The sequence below is a fragment of the Lampetra fluviatilis genome, chromosome 3 (assembly GCF_964198595.1).
Source record: "Lampetra fluviatilis chromosome 3, kcLamFluv1.1, whole genome shotgun sequence".
Lineage (NCBI taxonomy): Eukaryota > Metazoa > Chordata > Hyperoartia > Petromyzontiformes > Petromyzontidae > Lampetra > Lampetra fluviatilis.
This window is the reverse complement of record NC_136277.1, coordinates 15807071-15827512: the sequence shown is the minus strand read 5'-3', so window position 1 is coordinate 15827512 and position 20442 is coordinate 15807071. Positions and strand designations below refer to the sequence as shown.

At 56.7% G+C, this 20442-nt stretch overlaps 1 protein-coding gene across 1 annotated transcript in view; it reads right to left on the bottom strand.

Moving 5' to 3' along the window:
• LOC144953299 (multiple PDZ domain protein-like) overlaps positions 1–20442 on the bottom strand; it is a 66490-nt gene that overhangs the window by 36753 nt on the left and 9295 nt on the right. The window contains 13 exon segments of the mRNA XM_078883872.1: positions 709–795; positions 2762–2911; positions 3803–3949; positions 4116–4195; positions 5352–5489; positions 6487–6835; positions 7267–7355; positions 8040–8142; positions 9891–10088; positions 10392–10475; positions 11509–11658; positions 16743–16926; positions 19811–19959. Coding sequence (XP_078739998.1) covers positions 709–795; positions 2762–2911; positions 3803–3949; positions 4116–4195; positions 5352–5489; positions 6487–6835; positions 7267–7355; positions 8040–8142; positions 9891–10088; positions 10392–10475; positions 11509–11658; positions 16743–16926; positions 19811–19959 — 1908 coding nt within the window.

Genomic DNA, 20442 nt, shown 5'->3' with positions numbered 1-20442 from the left:
TCTCTGTGTGTATTTTTATTCGGGTCCTCCGGTTTTTCCCCTCCACATTGAGAATCGATGTGCGTTTAAGAGTATTTGGCTGCTGTACATTTCCACGCAATGAGGATAAACCACTGACGTAGAGCTATCGTTTGTGACAGCCAGGCCGCTTACGAAAAAGAGCTATGTAGCTTAGTGGACCTTACCTGATCAATAAGAAAAATAGATAAAAAAATTAGTTTCACACCTCACCCCACGATGCGCAAGAGAAGCTGCGCTGGTGCTGCCCAGCGCCGACGATCCATCGCCGAACCCGATTAGCACGGTTGGCCACGTATGGTGCGAAAGAAGTCCAGAGTACGTACCATGACTACACCACCGCCATTAATAACAACCCCGTCTCAACCACTGTCATCTTGCGTACAATGTCATAACCTACATAGCAGCGCCTTCCAAATCTACACTTGACGTAATAAGGGACAGACGATAATTTGCCGGCGTGGCGCATTTGCCGTGCGGCCATCGTGCGGCCCCTCCTCCCGGCGCGCGCGGCGTAAGCCTCGTGACGTCGGTCACGACCCGCCAACCCTCTCGCCACCACGGCCTGGCAAGCCACAAACATCTCTAAAACTAACCGAGAAAACTACAAACTATTTGCGGACGCACGAAGCGGCGCGGGGCCGACGCCGCCACGGGAGGGCCCCACGTCGAGGGCTGTGCCGCTCTCACCTGGCCCAGGCTGTGGTCGGAGCTGGCGAGGCTCTGCTGGCTGCCCCCCCACGCGAAAGGTGGCAGTCGCGGGGCGGGCAACCCGAGCTGCCGAGAGACGCGCGCACGCACGCAGGCACGCACACACGCACGGTCCGTCACGCGCGCGTGGATACGGTACGTAGGCGCACGTGTGGTACAACACGCACGCATGGTCACGCAGAGATGTCGATGCTGCCAACGTTCGTAGACTCGCACGCACGGACGCACGTGCAGACACGTAGACTCGAAAACACGGACACACAGGCACACCAGTAGAATCGTACACAAGCCGTGCGTTAGGCGATGATAGTGACGTGAGACGCACCACGCGACCGGAATCAGAAGTGCAGCGTTATGTGTGTACCATGCGTTAAACTTCTGTCGCACCGTACGTAGCCAACCATGCTAATCGGAGGTGCGGCCCTGAGTCTATGGGCAGTGTTGAGTCTATGGTGCAGTGTTGAGTCTGTGGGCAGTGTTGAGTCTATGGGCAGTGTTGAGTCTATGGTGCAGTGTTGAGTCTATGGGTAGTGTTGAGTCTATGGTGCAGTGTTGAGTCTATGGGCAGTGTTGAGTCTATGGGCAGTGCTGAGTCTATGGGCAGTGTTGAGTCTATGGGCAGTGTTGAGTCTATGGGCAGTGTTGAGTCTGTGGGCAGTGTTGAGTCTATGGGCAGTGTTGAGTCTATGGTGCAGTGTTGAGTCTATGGGCAGTGTTGAGTCTATGGTGCAGTGTTGAGTCTATGGTGCAGTGTTGAGTCTATGGGCAGTGTTGAGTCTATGGGCAGTGTTGAGTCTATGGTGCAGTGTTGAGTCTATGGTGCAGTGTTGAGTCTATGGTGCAGTGTTGAGTCTATGGGCAGTGTTGAGTCTATGGTGCAGTGTTGAGTCTATGGTGCAGTGTTGAGTCTATGGGCAGTGCTGAGTCTATGGGCAGTGTTGAGTCTATGGGCAGTGTTGAGTCTATGGGCAGTGTTGAGTCTATGGGCAGTGTTGAGTCTATGGTGCAGTGTTGAGTCTATGGTGCAGTGTTGAGTCTATGGGCAGTGCTGAGTCTATGGGCAGTGTTGAGTCTATGGGCAGTGTTGAGTCTATGGGCAGTGTTGAGTCTATGGGCAGTGTTGAGTCTATGGGCAGTGTTGAGTCTATGGGGTAGTGTTGAGTCTATGGGCAGTGTTGAGTCTATGGGCAGTGTTGAGTCTATGGGCAGTGTTGAGTCTATGGTGCAGTGTTGAGTCTATGGTGCAGTGTTGAGTCTATGGTGCAGTGTTGAGTCTATGGGCAGTGTTGAGTCTATGGGCAGTGTTGAGTCTATGGGCAGTGTTGAGTCTATGGGCAGTGTTGAGTCTATGGTGCAGTGTTGAGTCTATGGGCAGTGCTGAGTCTATGGGCAGTGTTGAGTCTATGGGCAGTGTTGAGTATATGGGCAGTGTTGAGTCTATGGGCAGTGTTGAGTCTATGGGCAGTGTTGAGTCTATGGGGTAGTGTTGAGTCTATGGGCAGTGTTGAGTCTATGGGCAGTGTTGAGTCTATGGGCAGTGTTGAGTCTATGGGCAGTGTTGAGTCTATGGGCAGTGTTGAGTCTATGGGCAGTGTTGAGTCTATGGGCAGTGTTGAGTCTATGGGCAGTGTTGAGTCTATGGTGCAGTGTTGAGTCTATGGGCAGTGCTGAGTCTATGGGCAGTGTTGAGTCTATGGTGCAGTGTTAAGTCTATGGTGCAGTGTTGAGTCTATGGGCAGTGCTGAGTCTATGGGCAGTGTTGAGTCTATGGGCAGTGCTGAGTCTATGGTGCAGTGTTGAGTCTATGGGCAGTGTTGAGTCTATGGGCAGTGTTGAGTCTATGGGCAGTGTTGAGTCTATGGGCAGTGTTGAGTCTATGGTGCAGTGTTGAGTCTATGGTGCAGTGTTGAGTCTATGGTGCAGTGTTGAGTCTATGGGCAGTGTTGAGTCTATGGTGCAGTGTTGAGTCTATGGTGCAGTGTTGAGTCTATGGCCGAGAGAGAGAGCGAGTGAGTGCCGACCCGGCTCTCACCTGGCCGGGCGACGAGGCGCTCTGCCTGCCGGCGCCGGCGTCGTAGTCGTGGGCGTGCCGGGAGCACACCATGGTGACGGCGAGGGGCAGCTCCTTGAGGATGGCCACCACCTCGCGGTGGGCACGGCCCAGCAGGCGCGTGCCGTTCACCTGGGGGGCGGGCCAGAGGGAGCGCCCCGTCAACACGCGTGACCTCCCTCACTCCCCTCCTCCCTCGCACTTTCCTTCCCTCTGCCCCCCCACCCACGCTTCTTCCCTCCGTCCCCCCCCTCCCTCTCTCCTTCTCCCCCCTCCATTCCCTCACTCCCACTAAGGGGGGGGGGGTGGCGAGAGGAGAGGGGACGGTATGGGGTAGAGGGGTAGTTGGGTGGGTGGGGAGTAGGCGGGTGGAGAGGGGAGAGGGGAGGCTGGAGGTTGGGGTCGGTGGGTGGGGTGGGTGGGATGGTGGAGTTGGTGGGTTCGAGGTGGTCGGTGGGTCGGATGGCTGGGGTGGGGTCGGTGGGGTCGGGGTGTAGGTGGGGTGGGTGGGGTTGGGTGGGTGGGGGGGTTTATGGGTGTGGTGGGTGGGGTTGGGTGGGTGTAATGGGTATGGTGGGTGGGGTGGGGTGGGTGGAGTGGTTAGGGGTGGGGGGGTGGGGTGGGTGGCATGGGTGGGGTGGGTGGTGTGGTGGGGGGGTGGGTCAGATGTCTGGGGTGGGTGGGGTGGGGTAGGTGGGGTGGTTGGGATTTGGTGGCATGGGTGGGGTGGGTGAGGTGGGTGGAGTGGTGGGTGGGATGGCTGGGGTGGTGGGGGGGTGGGTCAGATGGCTGGGGGTGGGTGGGTGGGGTGGGTGGGGTGTGTGGGGTGGGTGGGGTGGGTGGGTGGGGTGGGGTGGGTGGGGTGGGGTGGGTGGGGTGGGTGGGGTGGGTGGGATGGCTGGGGTGGGTGGGGTGGGGTGGGGTGGGTGGGGTGGGTGGTGTGGTGGGGGGGTGGGTCAGATGGCTGGGGGTGGGTGGGGTGGGGTGGGTGGGGTGGGTGGGGTGGGTGGGGTGGGCCCCGACCTCCAGCAGCTCGTCCCCGCTGAGCAGCAGGCCACTGCGCCCGACGGGCCCCTCGGGCAGGATGGAGCGGATGTGGTGGTGCCCCAGGGAGCCCTCGAGGCTGATGCCCAGGCCGCTGCGCTCGCTCGTCTTGAACACGCGCGACACCTGGACGGAGGGGGGAGGGGGGTTACGAACGACGACGCGAACGCTTCACGTCCGTCTGGAACTTCTACCGGCGCGCCGCACGTAGCCAACCGCGCGCCAATGGGGGTGGGCGCGTGCCCGTCCTCGACGGCGGGCGGCGACGGGAGTGCGTGGTTGGGCGTCGCACCACCACTTCTTTCCCCGCTCCGAGGATGTTCTGCCAGCTGGCCCTGACGACGTCGTCGTCCTCGGTGGAGGCCTTGATTCCTGCGCGAGACGAGGAGGAGGAGGGTGATGAGGAGGAGTTTGTGTGCACGTTGAATTTCTTTCGCACCGTACGTAGCCAAACGTGCTCATCGGAGGGATGGGGGCGGAAGGACAACAAACTAAACACACAAAAAGCAGGTCTAAAGAAGTGAGTTCGTCAATCTAGACGATTACTAATATAATAAGCCAAGAATGTGTGCGTGTCCCGCGCGTGACGTCACTCCACATGAGGCCCACCCCCCCTCATTAATAATCATGAGCTGAACAATTTTTCTATTGAATATTTCAGATTTACTGCGATATAGACCCGTCCTTGGACGGGCACGAAAGCTCGTGATGATTGAAATAGCGGCGTGGGCACCACGAGCTACGAATCGGTGTGCGTGCGACGGAGCAGGTAAACTAAGACTGTAAACGATTTAGATTATTCTACCAAGTAAGGCCCACTGAGCGATGCAGCTCTCTTTGAGAAGCCGCCTGACCATCACGCACGACAGCTCGACGGAGCGGTGTCTCATCGCGTCAACATGCACAGCAGCCAAAATACTCGCACGTCCATTTTAAACGTGGAGGTGGAAAAACTGCAGGATCCAGAGGGAAAATCCACGCGACCGCCACGGGCAGAGAGAGACACGCAAAATCCAGGCATCCTCAGGTTTGGTATCGAACGCACGACCTCCTGCATACCAGGCGAGATAGTTAACATCTGCTAGCCACCGTTATGATGATGATGAGAGATGCAAACTCCAAATATACAGTAGGCGTCAGGGTCGGGATCGAACCCACGACCTCCTGTATACCAGGCGAGGGAGTTAACATCTCCTATCCACGACGGGGGGGGAGATGGGGGGGTGATGGGGAGAGAGCTCGCGAGTTGGCGCCACGCCGACGACAATCGGCACGGCCAACGTCAACAAACGCCGCGGGCCTCACGCCGCCTCCCCTACGCCGAACAAAACAGCGCAACGCGGGACGGAACCGGGTGGCGGCAGCGGCGGCGGTGGCTGCTGCCCTGTAACCCGGCGCTGTGGAGGCAGCAGCAGCAGCAGCAGCGGGAGGGTTGGTGGATCGCTGTTGTCAAACTCGCCTTCCCGTTGGTGGCCGTCAAGGCGGGTGGGGGGGGCGGTGGGGGGTGGGGGGTCGGGGGCGAGCTAACCGGGGAGGAAGCGACGCCGCTCGGCCTCCCGCCCACGAGCATCGTCCGCCTCCTCCTCATCGTTGTCCGTGCCGGCGGCGCTCACCGTGGTACCGTCACCGCCGCCGCTGGTGCGCCTCGCGCCGCCCCACACACCGCCTACGCGCGCCAACACAACGCCCGCTTGTCGATTGCTCGTCTATCGCTCGTCGATCGCTCGCTCGCCGCTCGTGTGTCCGTAACGTTTCGCCCGCCGCCGCGTGACCGCCTAGCGCCGCCACCGCCACCGCCGCCTCCTCCTCGGCAACGACGACGACGACGAAGAAACCGATCCGGCGGCGAAACGATTCGGGGCTTGACGCGACCCGAGCGGTTTCAGCCCAGCGGCCGTCCTGGTTAATACCGACGTGCCGCCCGGCGCGGGCATCACGGTCAAAGATTTTGGCCGATTAAAAATAAGTGAAAACAACCACGATTGGGAAAACACATTAGTGTTTGTAAATCTGTATAAGGTAAGAAAACAAAGACGATAATTATCCGGCGCGGCACCTTTGCTGTGCCGCCATCTCCCGGCAGAGTGGGTGGTGCGTGCACGGTGGAGGCCGCCCGACGTTTGTTGCGACCCGGCAACCGCTCGTCGCCACCACCACTGAACTAAACTATTTTTTATTCACCAGGTGTAAGGCCCACTGAGCTATATTGTAGATATTGTTCCAGAAGCGACCTGGCTATCACAAACGATAGCTCAACGAAGTGGCGGCTTACCATCATCATCATCTCGTGGAAATTCACAGCAGCAGCCAAATAACTCTAAGCACATGACCGTTGATTCGAAATGTGGAGGGGAAAAACCGGAGGACCCCGGAGAAAAAAATCCACGCGACCACCACGGGGAGAGAGAGAGAGACACGCAGACTCCAAATACACAGCAACAGGCATCGTCAGGGTAGGGATCGAACCCACGACCTCCTGTATACCAGGCGATGTAGTTAACATCTCCTAGCCACCGTAATGATGATGATGATGAGAGAGACACGCAGACTTCAAATATACAGCAGCAGGCGTCGTCAGGGTCAGGATCGAACCCACGACCTCCTGTACACCAGGCGATGTAGTCAACATCTCCGAGCCCACCGTAGCGCACCCAAAGTCTCACCGGGCCTGGAGGGCGAGATGGTGACGGTGACGGTGGGGGCGTCCGTCTCCGCGTCGGCGCTCCAGATCTTCTCTCGCTTGCCGCCACCGCCGCCGAGCCCGCGCCGGCCGCCGGGAGAGGTTGAGCGCCGTCGCCCCTCCTCCTCCACCTCGTCACCGTCGTCACCGTCGTCGTCGCCGCCCTCGCTCGACCCCGAGCCGGGGCTGTGCCGGGAGGAGCGGCGCCCGCCGGCGGCCGCGCCGTGCCGCGGCTCCCGGCGGGCGAGCGTGAGGCGCACCGTCCTGCCGGTGCGGCGCAGCACCTCCACCGCCTGCTGGTTGGTGAAGCCCTGCAGGTCCGTCTCGTCCACCTGGCGTACGCGCGCACGTGTGCGCGTGTGTGCGCGTGTGTGTGCGTGTGTGTACGTGTGTGTGTGTGCGTGTGTGTGCGTGCGTGTGTGGTGGGGAGCGGTAGTGCAGCGGTTATGGCCCGAGTTCGATTCCCGCTCACGGTCACCAAACACCAGTGACGTTAATCCGAACCGTTCTTTGTGCGCGCGTGTCGTGTGTATGTGTGTGTACGTATGTGCGCCGTCTGCGTGTCAGTGTGTGCAAGGTGCGTGTACGCGTGAGTGCGTGCGTGTGCGAGTACATGAGTGTATGAGTGTGTGTGTGCGTGTGAATGCACGCGGGCGAGTGCGTGCGTGCGAGTGCGTGTGCGCGTGCGAGCGCGAGTACGTGAGTGTGTGTGCGTGTGAACGCGTGATTGTGCGAGCGTGCGTGCGTGCCGCGCGAGCCTCACGGCGATGATCTGGTCCCCGGCCCAGATGCGCCCGTCGTGCTCCGCGGCGCTGCCCGGGGTGATGCTCTTCACGAAGATTCCCGACAGCTCTGCTCGGCGGCCAACCGCACAAAAACAGCCGCACACGGCAACAACGCAGCGTCAGCCCTGCGCGGCCACGCAGGCTACACGCTCTACACTTGGAAACTTTGCGGGCGAGGAGTTGAACCACATCGTCGTCGTCACGATCAATCAACTGCTGGATGAAGGCCTCCCCCACCCAGCCCCCCACCCATAGCCTCGGCCGGTGTGTGAGCCAGAGGCCGACTTCGGGAGTAGCCTGGTCAAGATACAATATCTTACTGCCCATAGACTCACACAGAGACCCATAGATTCGCATAGAGACTCATAGATGTACACAGAGACCCATAGACTCACACAGAGACCCATAGACTTACACAGACACTCATAGACTCACAAAGAAACCACAGACTCACAGAGAGAACTATAGACTCACACAGAGACCCAAAGACTTACACAGACACCCATAGACTCACACAGAGACCCATAGACTCACACAGAGACCCATAGACTCACACAGAGACCCATAGACTTACACAGAGACCCATAGACTCACACAGAGACCTATAGACTCACACAGAAATCCACAGACTCACACAGAGATCCACAGACTCACTCAGAGACCGACAGACTCACACAGAGACCCGCAGACTCACACATAAACTATCGACGCAACACAGAGACCCATAGACACGCCGATGGCGAGACGTTACCAGAGTTCTTATCGCCAACGTAGCCAGCGATGGTGATGCCCAGCCCCTGCGTGTCCTTCGTGAGCTCCACCTCGTAGGCCTCCACGCCACCCACCCCTTCGCCCTGCTGGCACAGACAAAGGTCCCCCGTGTAGCCTTCAACAAGCGAGTATCGCCTATGGGGCAAGTGCTGTTAGCGAGCAGCACCCATGACGAACCTGCACCGCACACCAGGGGGCGAGTGGCCAGCACCACGCCCGGCCACCTTTGTCTCCCCAGTGGCGATGTTTGCTACACATCACACCAGGTTACTCATTTGAGGCTGAGTTGACCTAGTGGAGGAGGCCCAGGACATGTTCAGATAAACGTCACCGACGTTGGTGGTGGCCGTGAGCGGGAATCGAACTTCGTGGTCGTCGGGTTCGTAGCGCGGCGCGCTAACCGCTGCGCCACCGCTCCACGCACGTGCTGACACACTGATACAAAGACCCCTCTCTTATAGCCTTACCAGACTGCTGGGGCAAGTGCTGTTAGCAAGCGTGACACACACACACACGAGGCGTTGTTGTTGTTGTTGACACAGAGACCGCGTTGGGCAGGTTTGTGTTGTTGTTGTTGGTTGTGCTCGTGCACCACTGCCCCAACGCAGCGGCGGTGGTGGCGGCGGTGGCGGATAAGTTGTCGAATTCACAAGCTCAGTTTCACGGGCGCCAACGTCACTTTGATAAATTTCAGATTTTTTTCAGTTTTTTTTGTTACTCAAGAAATCCAAAGCTACTTCGTCGGGACAAATTCATTAATTCAGGTCGATGAGACGGAGCCAATTTGCAACGGCCCGCCACGGCTGGCCGGCGCGCAAGGCTGGCGCCCGGGCCTGCTGGCGCCGACGCGCCGGGCAAACAGGCACCTCGCCCCCCACCACCCCCCCCCCCCCGGTGCAAAATTTTGTGCCGGATTTTTTTCATCCTTTTTTTTCCCTTCCTTTGAGTAGTTGCTGCTGCTGCTGTTGTTGTTAACAGCTGCCAAGGATGGGCGGGCGGTGGGGAAGGGCACGGGGAGGGGGTTACGGTGGCAAGGGCTCGTTATCGCGCGTCTGCCGAATTCCCAGTCCCGGTGGCATCTGCGGCACCAGATTTTTGAAGTCGTCTCGCGGGGGGGTGGGGGGGGGAGCCATCGCCGATCTCCGAGCTCATCACGCGGCGGCATCTGTCGCCGGGGCGCAAATCACGCGGCTAACGAGCTGTGCGCGCACGCAGCGCTGATCGCGCGAGAGCCAAACGCTTTCTAAACGCTTACCACGCGCGTCTGTTGAGAAATCCGACGCGCCGCTGGCGGTCACGACCGTGGGCACGCAAAGACAAAGGTCCCCCCACCCCCCCCCGTGTAGCCTTCAACAAGACCGTCGGTGGGGACAAGTGCTGTTAGAGCAGCAGCAGCACCTATGAAGGCCGGCGCGGCAGCACACGAGGGGGCGGGCGGCCAACTCCACGCCCGGGCCGCCGTTGCCTCCACGGCGGCGATGTTTTACCACACTGCACCCCGGCGCTCAATCGAGGCAGAGTCGACACAAAACGCGCACACAAGTGCACACACGCACACACACACGCACACACACACGCACACACACACGCACACACACACGCGCACACACACACGCACACACACACGCACACACACACACGCGCACACACACGCGCACACACACACGCACACACACACACACACACACACGCGCACACACACACACGCACACACACACGCACACACACACGCGCACACACACACACGCGCGCCCGCGACCAGACGCACGCGGCGAGCAATTGCGCGGGCGGCCATTTGCGCTCGGCCATTCCGGCGATTCACCGATCGCACCTCTTCCGAGCGGAGGGCGTGCAGGGAGGCGACCGAGGGGATCTCCTCCTCCCTCGAGGCCGACCGGGTGGACGACGACGACGACAACCCCCCAGGGGACTGCGGTGGCGGCGGCGACGACGGCGGCGACGGGCGCTCGGCCTCCATCAGGCCGCGCGCGATCACCAGCTTGACGTGCGTGCCGCACTGGCGCAGGACCTTCAAACGCACGCGTGTACACACACATGCACGCGTGTACACACACGCACGCGTGTGTGTACACACACGCACGCGTGTACACACACGCGCGTGTACACACACACGCACGCGTGTACACGCACACGCACGCGTGTACACACACACACACGCACGCGGCGCGTGCATCACACGCGCGGAACAGCGCATATACCGCACGCACGGACACGCGCGGGCACCGGCATCGCCCTTCACCGCACCGGAACTCCGAACGGGAAGACGAGCGAGGGGTGCGTGCGTGTGCGCGCAGCGGGCGCGTTGGCACACCTGCGCCACCTGCTCGCTGCCCATGCCCTGCACGTCCGTGTCCCCGATCTGCAGGATGTGGTCTCCGCTCTGCAGCCGCCCATCCTGCAGGGCCAGACGTTGTTGCTGTTGTTATTTGTATCGCTATTATTATCATCATCATCCATAGACGCAGCGCTGCACCTCCGATTGAAGTTCAACGTACATACACACCGCCCATAGATATCCACGGGGCCTTTTTAGCAGTATCCAAAATGATGAAAAGAAAAAAAATAGGTTTTTACCATTTCTGGCACTGAAACATAACTTTTGCAAGGCATCAAAAGTCTGGATTAACCGCATGCAGTACTTGTTGCTAGAGCATGCAAACAAACATGCTCCGATGATAATGGATGCATTTGTCTTTGAAATAGGCGGCCTCCTTTGTGTCCCAGTCTCACCACCAGTGTGAGACCACAAAAACAACGGCAAAAGGTGGAGGCCAATCAGTCCTAATAAAATCGTCCTATTCCACCTTGGTGGAGGCATGGGGGCGGGGGCGTGGGGAACGGTGGTGCAGCGGTTAGCGCTCTGCGCTACGAACCCGGCGACCCGGGTTCGATTCCCGCTCACGGGCCACGAACATCGGTGACGATTGTATGAACCGGTCCCGGGCCTCCCCTGGGTCGACTCGGCCTCAAATGAGTACCCGGTGCGGCGTGGTGTAGTAAACGTCGCCACTGGGGGAGACAAAGGCGGCCGGGCGCGGCGATGGCCATCCACCCGCTCGTGTGTCGCGCCGGGTGCTGCTCGCTATAACAGCACTTGCCCCAACAGTCTGTTAAGGCTACACGGGGGGGGGGGGGGGCGGGGGTGGAATCTTCGTCTATGCGGAAAGGGAGGAACTCGCGGGTCGTGGCTCCGCGATATCCGCAAGCGCGGGGTGGGGGGGGGGTGCCGTCCTTCCCACCCCCCCCCCCCCCACGAGATTTCCTCCCGGACGGAATCTCCGGTGGCGACGATGACGTCGCGACGGCCTATCGTCTGATCGTCATGGGCGAGCGAGAGATAGAAGAAAAAAAAAGAAAATCTGTCCTATTCCACTTTGGGGTGGGGTAGGCGAGGGTGTGGGTGGGGGGGGGCCCGGCACCGGACTCACGCGAGCGGCGACCCCCCCGGGCAGGATGGTTTTGACGACCACGCCGGTGCCCTTGCCCCCGACGATGCCGAAGCCGAGCCCGGAGCCGTCGTTGGTCAGCTCCACCGTGTCCACCGCCCGCTCCCAGCCCCACGGCGGGACGTCGCCCTCCTGCCGCGCCATGGCGGTGACGGCGGTGGGTGGGGTGGGGGCACAGGTGATAATAATAATAATTCCATTTATGTAGCGCTTTTCATCAAGGATCTCAAAGCATTCAGACGCTGTCTCCCCGACAGACCTGGTCTTCACCTGAGGACGGCTGCTTGCGTTGTGGCCGAAACGTCGTGAGAATTATTTTATTGGTTTTTTATTATTATTATTTTAATATTTCCCTTCTACGTGACTTTACCGAAAGAACCAAGAAGATTCTAGATTTGAAGCTTTCGTGACTGCAAGGATTCATATTCTTAGGTTTTTCGGTAAAGTCACGTATTTAAGGCCTCGCGTATTCTCAAAGCAGTTTAACACGTAGGCTTTCGCGACCAACATTTATCCAAGATAGACAGCCTGATGATGCTGGTTGTTGTCATGACAAGCGAAACATCACGGTACTGGAATTGTAAACGTTGTAGTGGGTTTACTCTCCAACACACAACCGGTGGGTGCTGTACTTGTAACGAATTGGCCACGTTTGGTTTACGTGACAAACCCCTTACTAAATTGGCTGTGTCGGATGGTGACGGGTTTATAATTACACATTTATATTTACGCAATCTAACCCAAATAACTTCTGTCATGGATCTCAAAGCGCTGTTAACGACAGCAGCAGCAGCAGGAGGCACTCGGCATGAAAACCAATTATATTACAAGTACGTTTTAAAAATCCGTGTCGCCAAATGCGCTAAAAGTTGAAAAAGCGGAAGCCTATGTAAATAGGTTTTAAGACGCATTTTTAAAAAAATGTCCAGACTCCGAGAGGGTTCCGTAGCCTGGGGGCTACACGGGGAAAACAATCTCGGTCAGCCATAGGCCGAAGAAGCCTCGATCTGGGAATGCAAAGAGATGATCTGCACCCACCACGTCTTAGGAACCTTGAGGGGGACAAATGGGTGCAGCATCGTCAATGATGTAGGCTGGGTGCAAGATGGTTCACTGCTTTGCAAGTTAACAATACAGGGGACTCCTCTATTTACGAACATTCGACTTGCGAACTTTCAGAGGTACAAACAAACCTGGTCCGTATGTCCAGTTGCGGCCCGTTCGCACCGAGAGTCGTAATTTAAACCGCCGCGCAATAGACAGCGGTGGTGGCATCTACATCTGCACAACGTGAAGAACCAGTGGCATCTACATCTGCAAAACGTGAAGAACCAGTGGCATCTACATCTGCAGAACGTGAAGAACCAGTGGCATCTACATCTGCAGAACGTGGAGAACCAGTGGCATCTACATCTGCACAACGTGAAGAACCAGTGGCATCTACATCTGCAGAACATGAAGAACCAGTGGCATCTACATCTGCAGAACGTGAAGAACCAGTGGCATCTACATCTGCACAACGTGAAGAACCAGTGGCATCTACATCTGCAGAACATGAAGAACCAGTAGCATCTACATCTGCAGAACGTGAAGAACCAGTGGCATCTACATCTGCACAACGTGAAGAACCAGTGGCATCTACATCTGCAAAACGTGAAGAACCAGTGGCATCTACATCTGCAGAACGTGGAGAACCAGTGGCATCTACATCTGCACAACGTGAAGAACCAGTGGCATCTACATCTGCAGAACATGAAGAACCAGTGGCATCTACATCTGCAGAACGTGAAGAACCAGTGGCATCTACATCTGCAGAACGTGAAGAACCAGCGGCATCTACATCTGCAGAACGTGAAGAACCAGTGGCATCTACATCTGCAGAACGTGAAGAACCAGTGGCATCTACATCTGCAGAACGTGAAGAACCAGCGGCATCTACATCTGCAGAACGTGAAGAACCAGTGGCATCTACATCTGCAGAACGTGAAGAACCAGTGGCATCTACATCTGCAGGACGTGAAGAACCAGTGGCATCTACATCTGCAGAACGTGAAGAACCAGTGGCGTCTACATCTGCAGAACGTGAAGAACCAGTGGCATCTACATCTGCAGAACGTGAAGAACCAGTGGCATCTACATCTGCACAACGTGAAGAACCAGTGGCATCTACATCTGCAGGACGTGAAGAACCAGTGGCATCTACATCTGCAGAACGTGAAGAACCAGTGGCATCTACATCTGCAGAACGTGAAGAACCAGTGGCATCTACATCTGCAGAACGTGAAGACCCAGTGGCATCTACATCTGCACAACGTGAAGAACCAGCGGCATCTACATCTGCAGAACATGAAGAACCAGTGGCATCTACATCTGCAGAACGTGAAGACCCAGTGGCATCTACATCTGCACAACGTGAAGAACCAGTGGCATCTACATCTGCAGAACATGAAGAACCAGTGGCATCTACATCTGCAGAACGTGAAGAACCAGTGGCATCTACATCTGCAGAACGTGAAGAACCAGCGGCATCTACATCTGCAGAACGTGAAGAACCAGTGGCATCTACATCTGCAGAACGTGAAGAACCAGTGGCATCTACATCTGCAGGACGTGAAGAACCAGTGGCATCTACATCTGCAGAACGTGAAGAACCAGTGGCGTCTACATCTGCAGAACGTGAAGAACCAGTGGCATCTACATCTGCAGAACGTGAAGAACCAGTGGCATCTACATCTGCACAACGTGAAGAACCAGTGGCATCTACATCTGCAGGACGTGAAGAACCAGTGGCATCTACATCTGCAGAACGTGAAGAACCAGTGGCATCTACATCTGCACACCGTGAAGAACCAGTGGCATCTACATCTGCAGAACGTGAAGAACCAGTGGCATCTACATCTGCAGAACGTGAAGCACCAGTGGCATCTACATCTGCAGAACGTGAAGAACCAGTGGCATCTACATCTGCAGAACGTGAAGACCCAGTGGCATCTACATCTGCACAACGTGAAGAACCAGTGGCATCTACATCTGCAGAACGTGAAGTACCAGTGGCATCTACATCTGCAGAACGTGAAGCACCAGTGGCATCTACATCTGCAGAACGTGAAGAACCAGTGGCATCTACATCTGCAGAACGTGAAGACCCAGTGGCATCTACATCTGCACAACGTGAAGAACCAGTGGCATCTACATCTGCACAACGTGAAGAACCAGTGGCATCTACATCTGCAGAACGTGAAGAACCAGTGGCATCTACATCTGAAAAACGTGAAGAACCAGTGGCATCTACATCTGCAAAACGTGAAGAACCAGTGGCATCTACATCTGCAGGACGTGAAGAACCAGTGGCATCTACATCTGCACACCGTGAAGAACCAGTGGCATCTACATCTGCAGAACGTGAAGAACCAGTGGCATCTACATCTGCACAACGTGAAGAACCAGTGGCATCTACATCTGCAGAACGTGAAGAACCAGTGGCATCTACATCTGCAAAACGTGAAGAACCAGTGGCATCTACATCTGCAGAACGTGAAGAACCAGTGGCATCTACATCTGCAGAACGTGAAGAACCAGTGGCATCTACATCTGCACACCGTGAAGAACCAGTGGCATCTACATCTGCACACCGTGAAGAACCAGTGGCATCTACATCTGCAGAACGTGAAGAACCAGTGGCATCTACATCTGCACAACGTGAAGAACCAGTGGCATCTACATCTGCAGAACGTGAAGAACCAGTGGTATCTACATCTGCAGAACGTGAAGAACCAGTGGCATCTACATCTGCAGAACGTGAAGAACCAGTGGCATCTACATCTGCAGAACGTGAAGAACCAGTGGTATCTACATCTGCAGAACGTGAAGAACCAGTGGTATCTACATCTGCAGAACGTGAAGAACCAGTGGCATCTACATCTGTAAAATATGAAGAACCAGTGGCATCTGCATCTACAGAACGTGAAGAACCAGTGGCATCTACATCTGTAGAACGTGAAGAACCAGTGGCATCTATATCTGTAGAACGTGAAGAACCAGTGGCATCTACATCTGCAGAACGCGAAGAACCAGTGGCATCTACATCTGTAGAACGTGAAGAACCAGTGGCATCTACATCTGCAGAACGTGAAGAACCAGTGGCATCTACATCTGCAGAACGTGAAGAACCAGTGGCATCTACATCTGCAGAACGTGAAGAACCAGTGGCATCTACATCTGCAGAACGTGAAGAACCAGTGGCATCTACATCTGTAAAACATGAAGAACCAGTGGCATCTACATCTACAGAACGTGAAGAACCAGTGGCATCTACATCTGCAGAACGTGAAGAACCAGTGGCATCTACATCTGCAGAACGTGAAGAACCAGTGGCATCTACATCTGCAGAACGTGAAGAACCAGTGGCATCTACATCTACAGAACGTGAAGAACCAGTGGCATCTACGTCGACAGGAGATTATACAACTTTCAAAACCATTCCCCCAGATCTTGAGGGGGAGGGCAGCGCAAGTGTCCGACACTTCACGTGGCCTTAACGTGCACATAGCCTGGCACAAGCGCCATGGTGACGTCACCGCCACTTATTGGCAGTTGTTGTCGTGTGAATGTGTGAGTGCTTACGACCAGCTCCGGTTTGACAGCAGAGGTCTCACTCCGAATCAGTCGGGCGGCACTGTCTTCTCCATCGACTGCGTAACGCTGCTGTGTGGAAGCTACCTGGTCTGTCGCTCCACACGAAGCTTCGGGTTTTCTCGGCCACTGTCATGCCCTCACTTCTCTACGCTTGCGAGACGTGGACCCCCTTCTAACGGAACATCTGCGCCGGTTAAAAACACTCAGGCTGGCCCTGCCTACGAGATCCATCCTGGGTTTAACCTGCAGGCTGGATGAAAGTGTGAGGAGCTCTCACGAATCCTTGAAAGATTTGGAAACAGTTTCCCCCATCATCAGTGAGCTCCTCCATCAGGTGCATGCCCAACCACCACCGCGTGCCCAAGCGGCTTCCGTTAGGCCAGATAGAGGGGGGGCCTAAACTGGCACGCGCAAATACACGCGCACACACGCGCACACATGCGCGCACACACGCACGCACACACGCGCACACATACGCGCACACACGCGCACACGCGCACACACACACACGCACGCACACACGCGCACACATACGCGCACACACGCGCACACACGCGCACGCGCAGGGTGGAGGCCCCTACCGCCGGGATGCCGCCGCCGCCATCGTCGTCGCCGCCGGGCCGGCACGGCGGGCGAGCGACGAGCAGCGTGACGGGGCCCGCGGCCTGCTGCAGCAGCGACACGGCGCACGCGTGCGACACGCTCGTGTCCAGCGGCAGCCCGTTGATCGCCAGGATCTGGTCGCCTTCGCGCAGCCGCCCGTCCCTGCCGTGCGGGGGGTGGGGGGGGGGTGAGCCGAGAAAAAAAGACACAAAGTTACCGCTCCCTTTCATAGGTGCCCGCTGCTCACTATCAGCACTTTCCCCAATAATCTGTTAAGGCTACATAGGGGATCTTTGTCTTTGCGTGTGTGACTGCGTGACAGTTTGTTTCGCTGTGGGCGCAGGACAAATCTAAGTTGTTGTTGTTTACGTGTCTTTGTGCTTGTGTACACACACAAAGGTCAACACGAAGATCCGCCGTGTAGCCTTCACAGGCTGTTGGGGCAAATGCCATGGGCGGGCAGCACCTATGAAGGCCGGCACGGTGGCACACGAGTGCCGCCTTTGTCTCCCCCGGTACTGATGTTCACAGCACCTCAGGCACACAAACCTCATCCCTCTCAATATACACAAGCTAAATGTTCCCCGTGTAGTCTACACAGGCACTGGGGGACAAGTGCGGTTAGCGAGCAACACCTTTCAAGGCCGGGACAGCACACGGGGGGGGTGAGTGGACAGTTACATGCCCGGCCACCTTTGTCTCCCTAAGCGTGACAGGGCAGCAGGTACTCATTTGAAGGTCGAGTCGACCTAGGGGAGGCCCAGGACCGGTTCAGATAATCGTCACCGGTGTTGGTGGCCGTGAGCGGGATATTGAACTCGGGTCGATCGGGTTCGTAGCGCAGCGAAGCGGTTAGCGCTCTCCGCACGACGCACACACTCACAGACAGAGCCATTATTCCACAACGACGGCAATTGCTCCACAGTAACATTGGCGATGTTTTAAATTTGGAGTTTTTTTTTTCGTTTTACTGCCAGAGCGCAAACCAATTACCGACGCTCCAAATGTAATCAGCTAATGAGCGACGACCGGAGTGGTTTCTGTAAACGCTTCGCTTAAAGTTCCCGCTAACTGCTGCTCGCGAAGCAAAAGAGTAAGAAGCAGCAGCAGGAGCAGCAGCAGCAGCAGGAGCAGCAGCAGGAGCAGCAGGAGGGATGGAAAAAATAGCGGCATCGATGAACCCCCAAATTCACTGACTCGTTACGCCGGCAACCACCACGTTTAAATCGGTCGTTAAGCAGTGGGCGTTTTACTTCGTGCAAGCAGAGGAACGAACGGCCGTTACAGACTTCAACTGGGCCAAGTAAAAAAAAATAATATCACAAACGCCATCTGGCTCCGACTCGCCATCTCTCGTGATCCTGCGACTTGGGATGCCAAGTCGACGAGATGTTAACTGCCTCGCCTGGTACACACGCGGTCGTGAGTTCGATCCCGACCAATGATGCCTTGCTGTGTATTTGGAGTCTGCGTGTCTCTCTCTCTCATCATCATCACGGTGGCTAGGAGATGTTAACTGCCTCGCCTGGTACACACGCGGTCGTGAGTTCGATCCCGACCAATGATGCCTTGCTGTGTATTTGGAGTCTGCGTGTCTCTCTCTCTCATCATCATCACGGTGGCTAGGAGATGTTAACTGCCTCGCCTGGTATACAGGAGGTCGTGAGTTCGATCCCGACCCTGATGCCTTGCTGTGTATTTGGAGTCTACGTGTCTCTCTCTCATCATCATCACGGTGGCTAAGAGATGTTAACTACCTCGCCTGGTACACAGGCGGTCGTGAGTTCGATCCCGACCAATGATGCCTTGCCATGTATTTGGAGTCTACGTGTCTCTCTCTCATCATCATCACGGTGGCTAAGAGATGTTAACTACCTCGCCTGGTACACAGGCGGTCGTGAGTTCGATCCCGACCAATGATGCCTTGCCATGTATTTGGAGTCTGCGTGTCTCTCTCTCATCATCATCACGGTGGCTAGGAGATGTTAACTGCCTCGCCTGGTGTACAGGTGGTCGTGAGTTCAATCCCGACCCTGATGCCTTGCTGTGTATATGGAGTCTGCGTGTCTCTCTCCCACCGTGTTGGTCGTGTGGATTTTTCTCCGGGCCCTCCGGTTTTCCCTCTCCACGTGTAGAATCGACGTCACCACGCGTTTAGAGTATGTGGCTGCTGCAATAAATGTCCACGTGGTGGTGATGATGATGATGATGAGGAGCCACGTCACTGGGTTATCAGTTGTGATAGTCGGGTCGCTTCTGAAAAATGAATTAATACCTCGGTGGGGCTTTGCCTGGTTGGACGGGGATGGTTTAGTGTTGTGTGTGTCTGTGTTTGGGTGATTTGTTTACCCCGCCTCGTACTTTGCACTCCCATCGTGTTGTTGTATTGTTTGTTGTTGTAACGTTTTTATCCCGTACCCCTACTGGATTCCTCGTTACAGTAGAAATGTTCTGCTTCTGAAAAAGAGCTACTGCGCAGCGGCTGCGTGGGCCGTGCCGTGGTAAAATAAAATAAATAAATTAAAACACATAACATTTTTACACTTTTAGTTTAAACCGGATCAGGGTGGCCGCATTGGGCCCACTCGCGTCTCACCGCTGCAGGATGCACTTTGGCGACCTCGAGTGCCACTCGGCGCTGCCACTCGGCGCTGCTGGCGTGCGCCATTGCCGCGAGGGGGGGGGGTGGGGGTAGGCGAGCGACAAAAAAACTAAGCGAGGGCAAAGATCCCCCGGGTAGCCTACTCGGGATATTCGGGTCAAGTGCCGTGCGCCCGAGTCGCCCCTAGGGCAGCGGTGGCCAACCGGCGCCCCCCAACCGGTGCCCCCCAACCGACACCCCCCAACCGACGTTTGGCTCTTTGCAGAACTCATGGGTCAACTTCTTGGCTCTCGGTCCATTACAGCTCTGCCCTAGGTGGGTGGTGGGGGGGGGGTAACCGATGGTGGGGGGGGAGGCCAAGCCCGAGAGTCGAACTCGTGTCGCCGCGGGGATTCCGGCGTTGTTCGTGGCGGCACCCTCCGAGGACGGCCGATGTGGCTCTACCGGTGAGCCGTGCCGCCCAGAGCGATGTCCCGGACGAAGATGCCGAGGTCGCCCCTCTCGTCGCTGCGCAGGCCGGCCACGCGGAAGCCCAGGCCGCCCGGCGTGCCGCCACGCGGCCTCTGCAGCTCCACGCACTCCACCACTCGCCCCTGCGACACAAACACACACACTGTTGGGGCAAAAGCAGGGGTGGCCGGCACCACGCCCGGCCGCCTTTGTCTCCCCAATGGCGGTGTTTACTGCACACCGCACCCAGGTACTCATTTCAGGCTGAGTCGTACACAAAGACGAAGATCCCCCATGTAGCCTTAACAGCCTGTTGGGGCAAGTGCTGTTAGCGAGAGCAGCACCTATGAAAGGCCGGCACAGCGCACAGAGAGTGGGTGGCCAGCACCACACCCAACCACCTTTGTCTCCCTCGTGGCGATGTTTACCGCACACTGCACTAGGTACTCATTTGAGGCTGAGTCGACCTAGGGGAGGCCCAGGACCGGTTTAGATGATCGCCACTGTCGTTGACCGTGAGCAGGAATCGAACTCGGGTCGCCGAGTTCGTAGCGCGGCTCTTACGACACAGCACTGTGGCTTGAAGACATGAGCCACGATGGACCGTATCGTAAACCCATAGAGAT